Here is a 17,125-nt window from a genome sequence, read left to right as displayed (position 1 = left end):
ATTTAAATGTCATATAATGTAATATTAGTATATTAAAATATTATAATCAAAATTACAAGTCAATTACTAAGCAAATGCTTACAATTAAACTAATATTAAACATTAGATCATTTCCCAAAGTTAAATAAACACTTCTTCTGGAGTATGTTAGACCTACCTGTAGATCAGGGGCGCCAAAACGTTTTGTCTTGGGGACAAAAGCGCAGTGTTTGTTATGAGCCGAATGCTAGCAAAACAATATACTTATGTATAAATAAAGAAGGTAGTTAGGTTCCATATCAGGTTTTTAAAATGTATTTTTTTTAACACATTATATTTTGCCTCTAAAATACATAAATGTACAATTTGAAGATTAGTAATTGAATAAGTTATATACTATAAAAATAAGTTCTCTCATGAGGTGAGGGGATGAGGTTAGGGAGACTTTATAGTGGACCAAATCAAACGTCCACACAGAAATTTTATCTAATCTAATCGGTCATAGAATGACAACATGAAGACCAAGCAAAGGCACTTGTTTTTGGGTAATATTACATATTAAATCAAATCCAAACAGATTGGAAATTCAAATTTCAGTTTAGAGAGGCTCTCAAAACAGTAAACAGTTAAATGATTGAATAGACTGCAGCTGAATTAACACTGAGTCTGATCAGGATGCTCCTTTCTCACTCTGTATATTATTTACCATCATGCCCAACAGGTCTGAGCACACACCAAGTTCTCCATCAGGCTGGATGTTCCTACAGCAGTATCTCCAGTGCTGTTTCTTCTTTCTCTCACTTTATTTGAATTAGTGCTGTTTTTGTGCAAATGGTTTGCAGCATGCTCGTCACCCTGAACAGTACTTGTAATGCGTATCTGAGCAATTACTATTATTATTACAGTGATGTGCTGACATCATGTTAAGTTTTGTAAAGTTAAAAATATAAACAAGAAATACACAGTAATGTTTGCAAATATATTCCATAACAAATGTCACTATGAAGTTTGCAGCGATTACACAATGTTTTGCCAGAGGGATGGCATGCCAGTCTGTTCTCTTCATTGCTCAGATGCTCGGTGCGACTGCAGAACAGCGAATAAAAGTCAAAAAAACTCTCTCAAATATATTTGCCATTTTATTTGAGCTCATGTGGTAAACACTTTCAACATGGACTGCAGCGTATGACAGGATGGTGGTTTAAAAAACACACAGGCAAATGACTAATAATAATAATAATAAAACAAGGGCACAAACACACATAACTGGAGATGTTTCAGATATTATATCCAGTTTATACATTTTAAGGCTCAGGTATGCCACTCTAGGCATGGACAATTTGGGAAATGACTTAAAAATGTGACGTTGGGCAGCAGTCACTTAGACTCTGAATAGTGACAAATGTGGTCACAGTGCCAGTCTTCGTTCTTGGAAAAAAAAGCAAACAAAACAGACAGTGAAAAGTCCCCACATTGCCTTTCAGTCAGTAAATTTAAGGGTAAAACATAAAAAATGTACACATAATTCAAGTAAAAACAACATGTTTCTTTCTAATATGCATGGTCTACAAAGCAATGGGTGCATCATTCATATTCTCAATCATATGAAGTACGTTCAACATGGAGCACATCAGAGGCAGGAGAGGGGTGACAGGACCAAGACGTGGTGACTGGCGGCGTGAGCAGCACACCTATTGCATGGTTAAATACTGTGTGCTCATACGGATAGTCTAGTATTATTATTATTTTTTCGCATTGAGCAGTATTCTAATAAATAAAATGCAGGTACTTGTACCAGTACTATTTTCAAAATTCTTGTCACATACATTCTTCTCCCTTTAGGAGGAGCACGCAGGGTAGACTGAAATTTACACCGTTGTCATAGAGTATGTCCTAAAAGGTATATATATCTTTTGTTCTCTTTACAAAAAAAAAGCAGTTGTTCCCTTGTCATGCAATATCAGTGATCCAATGCTGGACCAGGCTGCCCGGTAGTTCAGTAAGCGTGTGTTGTAGAGTGTGTGTGTGTGTGTGTGTGAGAGGTTACTCCAGCGGTGCTCAGATGAAGTGTATCCATTGGTTTGTTTGTGGTGTTGTTTCCATGGGCGACTTCTCCAAAGCGTCCTTCATTCTGCAAGGTGTACACGCAAGATTTCTCCGGGAAGTGAGAAGAGGCACTAATCCTAAAAATATATGAACAAAAACATATTACTATAACCCAATACTTCGTAAGAGAAGCCCAAAGCCGACCCCAAACTGTTAATTTGAGACCCGATCCAACCAGCCCGACTGGTAAAGCTAAATTTAAAACCTGAACGTGATTATCACAGACACGTTTTCACAGATCTTTGCTTTGTTACGAAGCACTTGAGCTGATCAACAGAAAAACGCCATGCATTCCATACCACAAACTAGTATTTTACACATCTGTAATACACTGCAGTCTTTATTACCAGTATATTTTTGTATAATTGCCAATTATTCCTGCCAGCATCAATCCTCCACTTATCAACTGCGCTAAAACTTCTCTCACTACTGCTACTACTGTAGACACTCTTTGGGTGAACCTAACAAGCAAAAGGAAAGATCCACTGTAAACTTTCACCAACCCAACACATCCTTCTCATCATCCATGGAGTGACTGAGACTGATGTACTGTTGAACTTCATTCCCTATTTCATTCAGGGACACGTTTACCTCCAGAGATATTCCAAATGCAGCTGGAGATTATAACGTTACAATGATGAGAGCAAATGAGAAAGAAAGTGCACAAGCAAGAAAATGCAAGAGAAAAGGTCCCGAACCCATCCCAAAACCCAATATTGGGAGCAGACCTTGGGAGCAGACCTCTAGGACTATCACAATTTTCTATAGTCACTATGAAGGAGATTTATGGGAAAGAACTATGGAAATGATCACCGCACCATTTTTACCACTTTACCAATACCAAAGCATGACACATGACAGCATGTGTCATGTGCCTCTGAGTGCTTTGTGTTAATGATAACGATTATACAGTACAGGTTAATAAAACACCATAAGGCCATATGCATACAGCAATACCAGACATTTTAAAAGGCATGCAGAAAGTTTGGGTTTATTAGTCATTCGAAAGGCAAAGACTCTCAAAACATGCTTCCATTTAGACCACAAGATTTTGACAATAAGAAATATTGTAAGCTAGTCCTATTTATGGTAACAATACATTTCTATGAATAAATGCTCTGAGCCATTATTTCAAATAAATTCTAAACGTTACTTGGGATGCATGATCGGAATGTTTGCTTCAAACATGCAATCAACGATTTATTAGTTTTCTTTTGGCTAAACTGTGTTGCAGTTATATAATGTATATAATGTAAGGCAGGTTAAGTGCACTCACGCTACATTTAAATAGTGCTGCTACACTTACACCAAAATGTTGTAGCATATTAATGCATGACTCTTTGTGCTAAATAGCCAGTTGCCTCACTGCAGCACTTTATTTATTCAAGTCATGTTATTTAAATTTGGAAGTTTAAAATGCCAGTTTGGCCCAGTAAAGAGTAAGCATAATTTATATTAGAACTTTAGCTAATAGGATGTGCTAGTGTGTTTCAGGTGTTCATTTAGCACACACAGTCAGCCAGCAGGCAAATCGGCTGTAAAGAAATCGTAAATGGCCATATAAATTCACGATTAATGCATCCCCAACATTACCATTACAACTGTTTCAGACAATAAACTGCAATACTGCTTACGTCCAGGAGAGTGTACTGTACTCTTTCAACACTGATTCATAAAAGGCAGTGGATCTGAGAGTGAGGGTTTATTTCAGCACCGGCTTTAAAACCACACTTTCATTGCTTATTGTCAAAGCAAAACAAAATAAAGAAAATCAAGAACTGATTAGTGCACAGATTACAGCACTTCATTTAATACATGAAGTACAAACATCAGACCGTCTTGAGAAGAACTTGTCTGAATGGGGTACAGATGCATAAGACAAAATATACACAGCCAGTGCAGCCCAGGGGTTAGAATGCCGGCAAACAGCAGCTCTTGGAGCTTTTGACAATTAGCGAAGCGGTGGATCAATTTGCAGTTAGCCAAGTCGAACAGAGCCATGACTGTCTCTTCCCTTACCTTCATCACTCCTCGCCCTCTTCTGGTGTGATTTCAGTCTCTTTGTGAACCACTACTTTGGTCACTGACATGTCGGGGTGCTGCTCTTTGGCTTCTTTAATGGCCTGAGCCAGGGCCTGGCCCCAGTGGCACCCCATAACGGCAAAACAAAGAGGTGTAGGGATGGCAACGGTGAGAACTTTGTATTTAAAAAATGATCAAGTGGATGTGGTTAATACTGAGGTGTGGAGAAAGTGAATGCTGGAGAGTGAAGAGTATTATCTGTTTCTGTTCATTAAGAGCTGGTGGTCACCAAACTAGCTGACAAACAATACAAAGAAATGATAAAGGTGTAGACCTAGTAGTAGTCAACAGATCAAAATCAAGAGCGAACATTCTGTCAAGTGTAAAAACTGCTTTTAGCCTGTCCAACAGCTAAAGTAGCTATTTTACCGAACTGATGGTGTGATTCTCACCTCATCGTGGTCAATGTCTGCGTCCCCCGAGATAACAATCCTCTTCTCAATCCTTGTTTCTGAGATGCCTCCTTTCACAGTCTGACAGAAAAGCAAAGACCAGCCTCAGTAAATACAGTAGAACATTTAGAGTAAACCGAAACACAAACATCAAATGTAGGGATGTTAATGATTAACCTAAAAACCTATTATAAATGTTCAACCAATGCTCTCAGTTAAAGAGTTGATGTAATATCCGATAAACAGCTAATATTCGAACAGGCGTGTTTTCCATTTATTTTATTTTTGTATTGTACACATATGGATGCAAGAGTTCTTGTTGCCCTACGTAGTGATGGCACAACTCTTAATTTTAACCAACAGTGCCAGAGCCTTTGATATAGACATACAGCAGTGATTACACTATCTTAAATGTAGTCTGCAACTAGGATGACTTTTTTTAAACGTCATGTGCTTCTGTTGAGTGTAGCCTTAAGCTAAAGCCTGCAAATGTATTTTATAGCTAATGTTATGTTAATGTTAATGATAATGTTTTATAGTAGTTATGCCTATAACAAAAAAGCTTAAAAGCTCTGAGCTGCCGAATTTATGTTGACTGTTGTTTAAACGATACAAACAAACTTCAAGCTAGCCCCAGTCAGGCCAAACCACCATTAACTTGGGCTAATAATATGTGGTAAATGATGCTTATGCTCTAAGACATAATATTACATCGAGAACTGAGTTCAAATTATCCCAACATCTATAACATTTATAGTAATGTAGCATTAATCTAAGTTGTAGAATACTGACTTAGCCCTGTTAACACCTGGTAAAATCCGTCTCGTGATCTGAACGTAAGCAAACAGTGAGACATAGAGTTACACCTGGAACTTCTCTGTGTCTCGAATGTGTCTCCAGTCTCCACTCATTATCGTATTTTGTGACTGGAGGAAGTGTACCACGCTCATTTACTAAGTCAGTCCCTCACTGTGTTTGTTATCAGACTAAAATGTGCCACAATTCCAGGCCCGTCACAATCATGAAATTTTAGCTGACAATTAATTGCTATAGAAATAATTGCGATTACCATTTTTACCATTTTGTACTTTGCTTTTTAAAGTACAAACCTAAAGTGGCTGAACTGGTTGAGCAGCTATCTTGCTTCCCTAAGACATTTGTTGATACCAGGTGTAAATGGGGCCATAGTCTCAATTTCACTGGAGTAGATATGATTATGTTGTAGTTTGACTACTGACCTAACCTAAGACTGACAAATGAAGTTTAACTGCTGACATAGTTTGATTAGTTTTATGAATGCCTAATAAATCTAGAAAATGCCTTTTTTATTCATTTACTAGGAGAAAATAACTTACATGTAAAACAAATAACCCCTTTCCTGAACTGGGCGGGAATCACTACATGTTCTGACCATACTGTTGTTCAGAGATTAGGCTAATCACATGACTGTCCACAGTGCTTTACCACCATTGCATGCCAAAGCACCGGAATAGGGAATTATCCAACTGATGATATAACTAAGTCACTAATTGTTGCTAAAAATCAGAAGAAAAAGGTATTTTACCAGCTTAAAGCACTGTAATGCACTGTCCCTTCAGTGCTCGTCAGCATATAGCATTCATTATCTGCCACCATTCACCAAGTATTCTGATTTCCTAATCGCTTAAACTACTATGAAATCACCACGGAAGGTATGGTCTTACTCTTTTGAGAGTGAAGAGAGGAAATATGAACCGTAAAGTTTAAAGAAGGTTAATAAAGAGTTCATCATATTTCATCATGCCTCAATGGAAATTTCTCTTGCATTCACCATGTACAGTAAAGTCATTAAAAAGGAACCCAACTGAGTAAAGGAAGAAACTACAAAAGCAAGTTTTGCAGGCTGTACCTTAGTGATATGTGTAGTGGTGGTTGTACTGGTGGTCTCAGATGTGATGGTCTGAGCACTCATTAGAATCCCTGGCTCTGCGTCGCCATCCGTGTCACCCTGTCAACAAGAAAAGCACAGCAGTGTTACACTGTGTTCGACAGGCAGACAAATTAGTTTCTCAGATAGGTGCTAGAAAAACTGACAATTGTATGATACATAACTAAAAGAAAAAAAATGCACCCAGACCTTTTCAATTTCCATTAATTCATACATTCATACATTAACACAACCATTTCAGTAAAGAAACACGGTGACAGCTTGTCTAAACACACAAATCTAATCAAATAAAGGAGAAAACATCTGATTTGGGCATAAAAGCCTGCTAGGTAAATGTCTTTGTACGTGCGGAGCTGGTTGTTTTTCAGTGGTAGATTGCAATTTTTTTGTAATGTTTTGTTTTGTAACACAGAGCCAGGCAGGGCACAATGCGTCCGATTTGCCAATGAAACTGGTGCAAAAGGCTTAGTAAATACAGCTGAGAAAGCTCCAGTTCCACATGCCGATAAATTAACTTCAGCATGCGTGTATCCTATCTTTACAGCCGTTCAATTTTTTTTCCTTTAGTAAAATGCTTTCTCTGTGTTGTCGTCACAGTTATTAAGTAAAGAACATCTGACAAAGCCATACTGTTTGCGTCATGACCTGCTGTTTTGAGCAAAATAAATAAATAAATAAATATTTCACGCTTCAATCACCTTTTATCGTTACTGAGATGACACAAATAACAATAATAAGCACTTATTGATCTGAATGTGTGTATGTGTATTCACAAACTATCACAGTGCATCCAACGTTAAAAGCAGCATCGTGCTTTATTTATATAATGAAAGAAAGCACAGAAGGCCAGATGTATTTACTATTGCAGGAGCAGCACAAAATGCGCCTTAACGTGACTACAATATGCAGCCTTAATGCACCCGAATTCAACGCACGGTTAGGCAAACGGTGTGTAGCCCCGCCAGTAAACTGCCTGCTTGAGAGGCGCAGGGTTTAAAAGATGCAGTGAAATAATGATGCTGTCAACAAAATCAAGACAATGACCGCAAAAAATGAAAGTTCAGTAAAAGTTCTTTTTCACCAAAACATTTTATAGAGTTTGTGAAACGATGACACATACACTGTGTGCGCATATTGCGGCCACGTCACGGCATATTTTGTGCTTCTCACATGCTTTCTTCTGGTTCAGACAGTTTGAACAGTGTTACGTATATTATTATATGGTAAGCATTCTTTAAGCACGTGTTCAAGGCTTGTGCCTCTATCTGTATGCTATGCCTGCTGCCACTGTTTAAAAGTCTCGCAACATGTCTTTTGAGACCCTAATGCAAATTTACACCTGGTTTTTAAAGCTTCATGTGTAATATCTCTACCTACTTCTTGCACAATCCTCCCATGTTTTGTGAGACACACATGAGGAAGATGCTGATACATTTTACTACACCCAATTGGACATCTGCATATCCTACTCTGGTTTTTAAGTTAAAATGGGATATTGCAGAAGTCTCTGAATGTATTGGAGAAAATTAGTTAGAAAAGATGGATACAGAAGAGTAATCTTTGCTAAATATTCATCATGACAATGAAACAACACAATGAAAACAGTTCTACAATTTTTAGACTGTACATATATATGGAGGAACCACACTATCTTAGCTTGCATGACCGCACTGTAGGAGTGTGTACCTGCAGGGCCTCGTATGTTATGGTCTTCATTTCCGTGTGGATTACTGGCATTTCCCGTGTCACCAGCCTCTCTGTATCCGACAATGCACCGCTGAAGGTTACAACCTCTGTCTGTAGCAGCGAGGACAGCTGGAGATGGAGCAGAGAGCAGAAAATGAAGCTTCTGAAGGATTTATCTCCTTCTTTCTCAACCCCCCCACACACACAGCCCTCACATTATATCACATGTACATTCCAGACATGGAACAATAAAGCCCCATAAAAAGCGCCATTGTCTTTCTCCATATGCACACACACACAGACAGACACACACACAAAGCTCTTATTTACAAGAATGAAGACAAACACACAGTTATGATACATGTTATTTAAGGCAAGTAAGCACAGATACATAAAAAGTAATGGCCACTCAGTAATCTAACTCAGGTAATTTATGAAAGATATACTGTTTGCACAGCAACTACTGTGCTTGCATATTGCCTCATTATGAATAAACACCCAGCAGTCATTAGAGTAAAGTTATTCTCCATGTTATTCTAACAAGCTGTTATTAGAGGTCACACAGCACTGATAACAAAACTGTGACTAAAATGTATGCAGACAGACTAATACGGTACTCTACAAGAGACCACCTTTCGTTTATTCAATTTCCAAATGTAATTTTGATTTATTTTCAAAACTGCCATGAAGAAAGTGTATATTTAACAGAAAATCACCCAGAAGCCTCAACAACTAAATTGCCTTCATTACAGCTTCCATTCTTTCTGGGAGATATTTTTCAACACCTCTAAATTTCAGTCTTAGAAGTTGATTGCATTTTCCACTTCTCATGATCCAAATATTCCCAAACATCTTTAGTGATGCTGAGGTCTGGACTCTGGGGGGGGTCAGTCCATTGTTCTGAGCGCACCAGCAACATCTTTGTTTGATTTGCAATGTCTCTTCATTTTGTCCTTTTCCTTTTCTCAGTAAAGTCAATATGTAACATCTTTACATATTGAATGGAACTTAAATAAATGATGGGTGGTTTGTGACTTGCACAGTGCTGTACAAATTCAATCTCCTGATCTAAGAAAGATGGTTCCAAGAGTTGGACAAATACATTCACCATAGAAAACAGTTTGCCAGCTAGATCAAAAATGTTAGTCAAATAACAAATAAAGCTTTAAAAAGACTTTATACTGATATGAGTATAGATCATATTCAGATTTAAGCTGGTGGCTGCACTGTTTCTATCTTCAGTCTGAATTACTGGTTATTGCAAAAAGAATCCCTGCTGATCTCTGCCTCGCTGTGCCTTCTCACATAGTTATAGGAATATATTCAAAGGAGATAAGGGAGAATCTGTCAACAACAAATATTTTGTGGGAAATTATGATTGTGTATGCATCAGTGTGCAGGCCTGGTTTATTTGCGTACACACATAGAGCTGGTGTCATGCATCTCCATGTCTGTCAAGCCCATATTGCGGCCCAGCTCAGGTGATGCATGGCTTATGCCCAAGATTTACAAGCTCTGTAACCCTTTGAAGCTACCCTTAGAGTTTCAAGAAGAATTACATTCAAATTTGACTGACATTCTGCACTGGCAGCATTGACTGACTTTTTCACATTTGTTTCAAAGTGAAATGATGACAAAATTGGCAAATAGGACGATTTTTCTTTTTGAAAAAAAAAAAAAAAGATATATACAAAACAAGAACTTTTATCCAATTCAAATCATTAGAAATCATCTCCTCTTTAATTATGACAACAAAACTGATATTGAGTGAAAGTTTCAACAGAATCTCTCTGCTTGTTTCAATCAGCTACAAGTGAGAAATAATTAACAGTGAATTTCTTGTTGCTGTTATTGTTGGTGATAACTGCGATTTCTAAAGCTTAAAACAGCAGAGACTTGACTGAAGATCCCTGCTCACTGATGCACACACTGGCATTGCTTCACAGTGGGACAACTATGGCACAATGATACTACCGGCTCAATTTACAAAGGATAGGAGATATCTGGGGGCTGAAGGCTCTGGTTTTGAGGATTGGAGCAAAAACCTGGGATCTGGGAGCGGGTCTTTGGGGGCTAAAAGGAGGGGGTCACCTCTAAGCTGGGCGTATGGAGTTCTACCTCCTCGCTGTGGCCCTCAGCATCCCCCCTCTGCTCTGTGAGCCTGATGGGGGAGCAGGGCGCCATATTGGGCGACTGGTCTGCTGATCCCGCCTCATCGTCATCATCGGTGGACAGAGAGAAACTTTCACCCCCAGACTCACTGTCGCTGGGCGAGGGGGGCCGGCCAGCATCCATGGGGCTGAAAGACTCGTCAAATTTAGCAGAGGCTACACTGGCGGAGTCGCTGGTGGCCTCATCCGAATCTGTGTCTGATTCGGACTCATCAGAGACATGCACGGAGCCGCAGGGCTCATTGTGGCGGTCAACGCTGACCTCCATGGCACTTTCAGAAACATCGGGCTCCAAAGGCTCATCTGGAGAAATGGGTGGCTCTACCTGTGACTGTTCTGATGATTTATCCTGCTGCTTATCAGCTGTCTGCTCCTCGTCCTTTGGCTGTTCTTTTTCCAGAAGCTTCTGCGTATCTGCTGTCCTCTCTGGACCTTTAGAGGTCTAAAATGAAACACAAAGCATTTAAAATCAGAGGCTAAATATTTATTAAAATTATGAGGCAGACAGTTCTGGTTCTAAAATCTGGCTGAGCCACATTTGAATCCATTGTAAAATACTCAATACACACACATATGATTGTACTATTAATTACTGTCATAACTTCACAATATATAACAATAAGTGATGGCGAGCTGAATCACACAGCATTATGGGATATGACAGCAACGGAGAGTTAAAAAGACGTAAACATTGAATAAAAAACACTAAGTGTTTCAGGATTCAGGATTTGTTTGTTTTTTGATTAGTTTTGACTGTTTAAATGGTGGAACACTAAGTTTTTAGACGTGCAAATTTTAAGTCAAGTTAAAATGTCTGTACAATGTGCATTTGTATTTCAAAAAAATAAAATACTGGCTACTGACTGGCATTACTTTTACAGTTGTTATGTAAAAATACATGCAATTAATGTATTTTAATTGCAGCTTATTAGTGTAAGTGTACAGCAGAACACAGTTAATATGGCACCATAAATTACTGTGAAATTGTGCAACTAGTAGCAAGTAATGTAGATTTACAATGACAATTTTTACAGCTTGCACACATCAGCTGAATTCTGCATCAATGTTGTTGCATTCTGCATTAAAGTTATTGAAGACCATTACGCTGTTCATGGAATAATCTTTAATCATTACATTGCTTGGTTAAATCACTGTAAAATGTGGCTTCTCATGGCTTACTGCTTATTTCAGCAAAATAATTGCCATAATGACTGCCATACAAAGATGTGCATTAATTCCTTGTATTCAGGTTTGTTTCTGTCCACCCAAAAAGAAGTCAAATTGTTTGCATACTATTGTTCTGAACATCAAAGTGGGATGATGCACTTAGTAGTACTTTGACTCTGAATACACCAGACTCTACAGCCCCTGCCCGTACTCCAAACTATTTGTCCTCATAAATCTGTCGTTTAGTAATGGTCAAAGGAAGGGCAATGGATGGACTGAGACAACAAGAGATGGCCAACAGAGTACAATGAACAATGAGGACACTGGGACATTAAAATCGGTAAGAGCATACCGGCTACATATTAATATATTGAGCCATGGTTATGCTCAAGGTAGCATTAACTATTATAACAAAGTAAGCAACAACAGCAGTTCTAGGTTTGTTTTCCCTTTTACGAGTTTATGAAATACTGTTTTGCTGCGATTACTTTGTCAAACTATATGCATTCGAGCGCTCTCCCTAGTGTAGTCCACCTTAAAGAAGGCCTGAGTATGCACGGTGGTTGGAGAGGTCGAAACCCAGCTGCGCGTGCTGATCTGTTCACGAGCAGACTGCAGCAGAGCAGTGAGCTCTGGAGACATCTCATCGAACGTGGGCTTAGGCTGAGCACACACACAGGAGCACAGAAACACACACAAAGAGGTGAAGGGTTAGAACACACACACAGTCAGATGACAGATGACACTAATTTGTCATGACACAGAGAGTGGAAACTTTGGAAAGGAAGACTGAAATGTGGTGCTGAGTGAAGCTCTGATTTAGTAGCAAAAGGCATCTTCATTCAGGGTTATTCATAAGAGAGGTTAGTTCCTTATAATGCAAGGACCTGTTCTCACTTAGTGAGCTAACATACATCATCGAGCTAACATACAACATACAGACGTATGCAAAAGTTTGGGTGCCCCTGGTCAAATTATATGTTGCATTAAATTTCTAAGTGAAAATAAGTACAAATCCTCTAGGGAAAAAATTAAATATGGAATTCAAGAGCACAATTTCAAAGAAAAATTGCATAATATTGAGTCATTTATGTGAAGCACCTATATAGCCGTCTTCTATAGCAGTCATTGTATGTTTTTGCATCTCCACAACCTGTAACACAGTGGTCACCAACCCTGATCCTGGAGATCTTCTTCCTTTCAGAGTTTAGTTCCAACCTGCATCTAATGGGATGCCCCTCCCTTTTACCTGATTCCAACAGGCCAATCAAGACAATCAAAGACTTCTAAAGACATTAATTAGCTGGAGCATACGTAGCAGATTTTTGGGTGGACTCCACAGGAAAGTATATCTTCAGGACCAGGGTTGGTGACCACTGCTCTAACACATCCTGTACTAACATGAAACACAGGACATTTCAGTAAGTTCACATACTCCATTTTGTCATATACTTAAGAACTTTTAATCAAATAGCACTATTTCATAAAGAAACGTTCACTTTGTAAGCAGCATTTTTTGCCTGTTAGCATGATGCTAATTTCTGCTAGCACAAAATATATATATATATATATATATATATATATATATATATATATATATATATATATATATATAGCAATACATACATGTGAGTTTTTGATATCTGTTTATTTGATAGCTATATGTAATCTGTTAGTGTATGAAAAAGCACCTACTAAAATTGGACATAACATTTCATGACCAGTGCAGCCCTATTTTAAACATACATTCTCATTATTGCTAATTGGCTTTTAGGTTTTAGGTGGTTTAGCTGCAAATTGCTCTACACTTTATTTTAACTGTGAAACCTTTTTTTGTCGGAGAACCGACATTTTAGAACTGAGAACTAACATCTTTCAACTCCACAGGAACACACTTTAATTGAGACACTGCAGCTTTCCCTTTCATGAACTATGAATTCCAGATCACAAAAGCTGCACAAAAAAGTGGAGTTACATCAGCATGCTGGGATCGGTGTACCCTCTTATGAATAGAGCCCTCATCATTCCACATCAAGCAGCATAAACTTCAGAGAAAACTCAAAAGGAAAAGAACTCTGCCATCTCTTCAAACTGTGACTGAAGCCAAAGACATTCCACTTATGTGACTGGCAGCAGGAGGCCTAGTTAAAAGCCAAAAAAAGAGGTAAAATAAAAACAAAAACAAAGCTGCTCATTTGTGTGCCCAAATGAAGTGGGTCAAAGCAGGTCAAAGCTGGTTTCATAAAGCAGCAGGCTTGGCATTAAAAGCAGAAGTGACATCAAATTCCATGGTGAGGGATTTGTGTCTAAAACTGAAAAAAAGGAAAATAAAAAATCCTAGCAAACCAATACAATAAAAGACAAACCCAGAGCATTCATAATCATCTAGTGAGACAGCAAAGCACTGGCTTTTTTTAAGCAAATCATTCCCTTTGTTGTTTTTTGAAAGCCAGGCCTGAGGAGCTGGGGGGTACTGGGAAAAGGGTCACTGCATGGTGGGAAGAGTGCTAGAATTATCGGTTTGGGCGTTATACTACCACTCTGGCTGTTGGGGAGGTTTTGGTTAGATAGGAGCTTGGTCCAGTGCTGAGATCCATCGGCATCTTCGCTGGAGATCTGAGAGGAGATTTAAGTGGAGATCTCAGTGGGGACCTGAGAGGAGATCTTGGTGTAGGAGGGGCACCGTCCCTCAGTGAAGGGTCTGTAAGCAACCTGATCTCCGCCCTCTTCGTCTCTCCGATTTCCTCACTGGAACGGATGGCCACCACCGTCCTCACAACGCCTTCTGTAGGCTCTGAGGGAGATGGGGTCCTGGCTTCTTTAATGGTGATCACCGGTGCTGTTATGGCTTCGGTAGCTTTGAGGACTGCAGCCTCATACTCAGCAGAAACTGGAATAATCTTCACAGCCGCAGTGGTGGTCTGGTCTGACAGCTTCTTCTCTGCTGTGAGCAACGGGGATGGGAGCTCAGTATCTGTGGTCACGCTAACGATCTTTCCCGAGGTGGTGTCGTAGGACTTGCCAATCTCTTCTCCCACTGCCACTGCCTTCTCCACAGCTTCCTCAGGAGGTTTAAGCGATATGTCACCCAGAGCCTCGTCGGCAGTTACAGTGCTAGTAATGCCCACTAGTTTGTAGCTGACTATGTTTTTCTTTTCAGGGACCTTAGGAGGAACCTTGTTTATAATTACCCACCCATCAGACTCCTACATATGAGATATAAAGAGGCATGTTAGGCAGCTCTGGAAGAGATGCATGAATGTTAGTCACACAAAGCAAATGCAAAGACTCCTTTATTAGTATCTATATATACAAATTTTTTGCCAGTAGCTAATAACAAATTTTTTGGAGAATCCATACATCATAGAGTACATTCTAGCTTGACAATGTCTCCACGTCATTCTAAAACAACTGATTAAGATCAAAGTGCCTCAACGTAGGCCCAAGATTCAGTTTGTCACTCTCATAACCATATACCTTACATATTAGTTTCACAGTAGTTACTAAATAATTTATATTACTTACCGAATACTAAGTCTTTAGGATAATAATTAAATAATAAGCCTAGGGTTCCCTCAAGCTATTCAAGGGGTCAATGGCTATTCACATACCACATCAACTTTCCTGTCCTCCAGGCTCTCCTGTGCTTCTGTTCCTCCAGCAGCCTCCTCTTTCTCACCCACTGCTTTTGAATCCTCTTTGGTCTGCGGGAATGTTCAGGGCATTTAGCCGCCGTAAGTCATTCACGTGTTGTGACAAATGACTCAGAGACATGCCTAATATCAATTTCCTCCGTTATTTCAGAAATGAAGAGGCTGTCAACTTCTTTCCTAAATCTTTTCATGTTTTTAGCTATAGACACCTGCTTGAATTTATTATGTAGTGTCAAACAAAGAACAATGTTAGTCATTTTCATTGAGAGATTCTTGCAGCTGTGTTTTACTTCTGTTGGATTTTGCTTACTGCCTTAAAAAAACCTGAGTTTGCAGTACACATTATCTTTGGAAAGGATCGTGTTGATGAAACTGTTAATCGGCAGCACCACCATGGTCACTGTAGTCACTCCTAGTGGAACATAATTTTACCTCTTTAATCCTACATCTCACACAGACCCACAGCCTGACATCTGCCAGAAAACAAAAGCTTAACAAAGCCTGCTGCTGTGAGGTTATTTATGTGGCCAATCACAGCACTGTCTGAACCTCTCACAAAGTCTTGTTTAGGCAGAGAAGATATTCTAACTTTCAACTCTGTTTGAATTTGTTTTAGATATTTTTCAAACCTAACGTACATTAAAGATAAACAAATTACATATCTTTAGTATTGCTGAGACAGATATTTGCAATCAAGTTAATAGACCCTTCAATACTGATTAACTCTGGCAAGAACAGACCTTGGCATAATACCCTATTCATGTGTAACTAGTATAATTCCCCTATTCAATTCCCCATTCAGGTAGCAGCAACACTAGTCTATATGGAACATTTACAGCTTTTCATCTGGCGGACAGAATCTTGGAACTGAATTTAATTTGGCCTCAGCTACTCTTTTGGATGAGTCACAAGTGAGAGCATAAATGCCTAGGCAAAGTTACATAAATAGATAAATAATTGAACAAAATACCCCCGAGATGATGCATTTCAACACGGACAATATCAACTTAAGAGGAACATCAACAAAAGGGTGCCATTCACATGTATACAGAGACATCTCTCTATTGCATCAACAGCATCTATTATTTTTCTTCTTTTCAAATAAGGGCTGTAGCTGTAAGCAAGGCTGTTTAGGGCTCTCTCTGCACCTGATCTCTCTGTCTTTATGGGAATCATTTGCTCCTACCTCATTTACAGCCATGCAGCAAAATCAATGCAGCTCTGTCTTCTGATAGCAAATCGTTCACTGCTTTTATCTGAGGCTTCGCCTCTTTCCATTCACTTCCATTTCGATGAGCCTATTTTTTTTTTTTAAAACAAGTCCCCATCATTTCCCCAGCATCTGTCAGCTGCTCCTGTCACAGTACTAATGTTTCGAGGTTAAGAGCACTGAGTGTAATTTCGCCTGTATGAGACACATTCAACACATCATCCTGAAAATGTTCCTGAAAGAATTCATTTTTCTGTGATCCACAGCAGCAAAGTCAATCATAAGAAGATACTAAATCTGTCCGAACAGTAATTGTGATGCTATCTGAGTGGTTGGATTGATATCTGTACTTACATCCTCAGGCACTAAGGGTTCAATCATAGGGGCCTCGTCCAGCCGGGGGGATCGCAGAGGGGATGAAGAAAGGCGCTTCTCCCACTCCGTCAGGCCTGACTTATCGACACCTCCCTCCAGGAAAGTCCTCTTCAGCTCACTAATGTTGGTCTGGTGTTTGAGCAGCTCATCAGGCGTTTTCTCCACCTCCTGAGAAAATATAAAAGTAATGATAATAATCTTCCAGAGGGATGACAAAGATGATAATGATTATTATTATTATTATTATTATTACTTTTATTATAAAGAAAGGAGAAGGAAGAGATGGAAGAAAAGGAGAAGAAGCAGAAGAAGAGTAAGAAAAAGAAAAAGAAGAGGAGGATGAGGAAAAGAAAGAAGAAGAGAAGGAGGAGAAGGAG

General features: G+C 39.1%; 1 protein-coding gene across 1 annotated transcript in view; it reads right to left on the bottom strand.

The window, feature by feature from the left end:
- Positions 1-1,100: 1,100 nt before the first annotated feature.
- The window catches only part of epb41l3a (erythrocyte membrane protein band 4.1-like 3a), a 101,948-nt gene continuing 85,923 nt past the window's right edge, over positions 1,101-17,125 (bottom strand). The window contains 10 exon segments of the mRNA XM_036589836.1: positions 1,101-2,162; positions 4,105-4,220; positions 4,560-4,640; positions 6,448-6,546; positions 8,173-8,301; positions 10,669-10,785; positions 12,045-12,173; positions 14,048-14,716; positions 15,122-15,214; positions 16,728-16,916. Coding sequence (XP_036445729.1) covers positions 4,110-4,220; positions 4,560-4,640; positions 6,448-6,546; positions 8,173-8,301; positions 10,669-10,785; positions 12,045-12,173; positions 14,048-14,716; positions 15,122-15,214; positions 16,728-16,916 — 1,617 coding nt within the window. The 3' untranslated portion in view covers positions 1,101-2,162; positions 4,105-4,109.

The sequence above is a fragment of the Colossoma macropomum genome, unplaced genomic scaffold (assembly GCF_904425465.1).
Source record: "Colossoma macropomum unplaced genomic scaffold, Colossoma_macropomum, whole genome shotgun sequence".
NCBI classification, from domain to species: Eukaryota; Metazoa; Chordata; class Actinopteri; order Characiformes; family Serrasalmidae; genus Colossoma; species Colossoma macropomum.
Note: the sequence above shows the minus strand (reverse complement) of the source record. Positions and strands in the feature narration are given on the sequence as shown.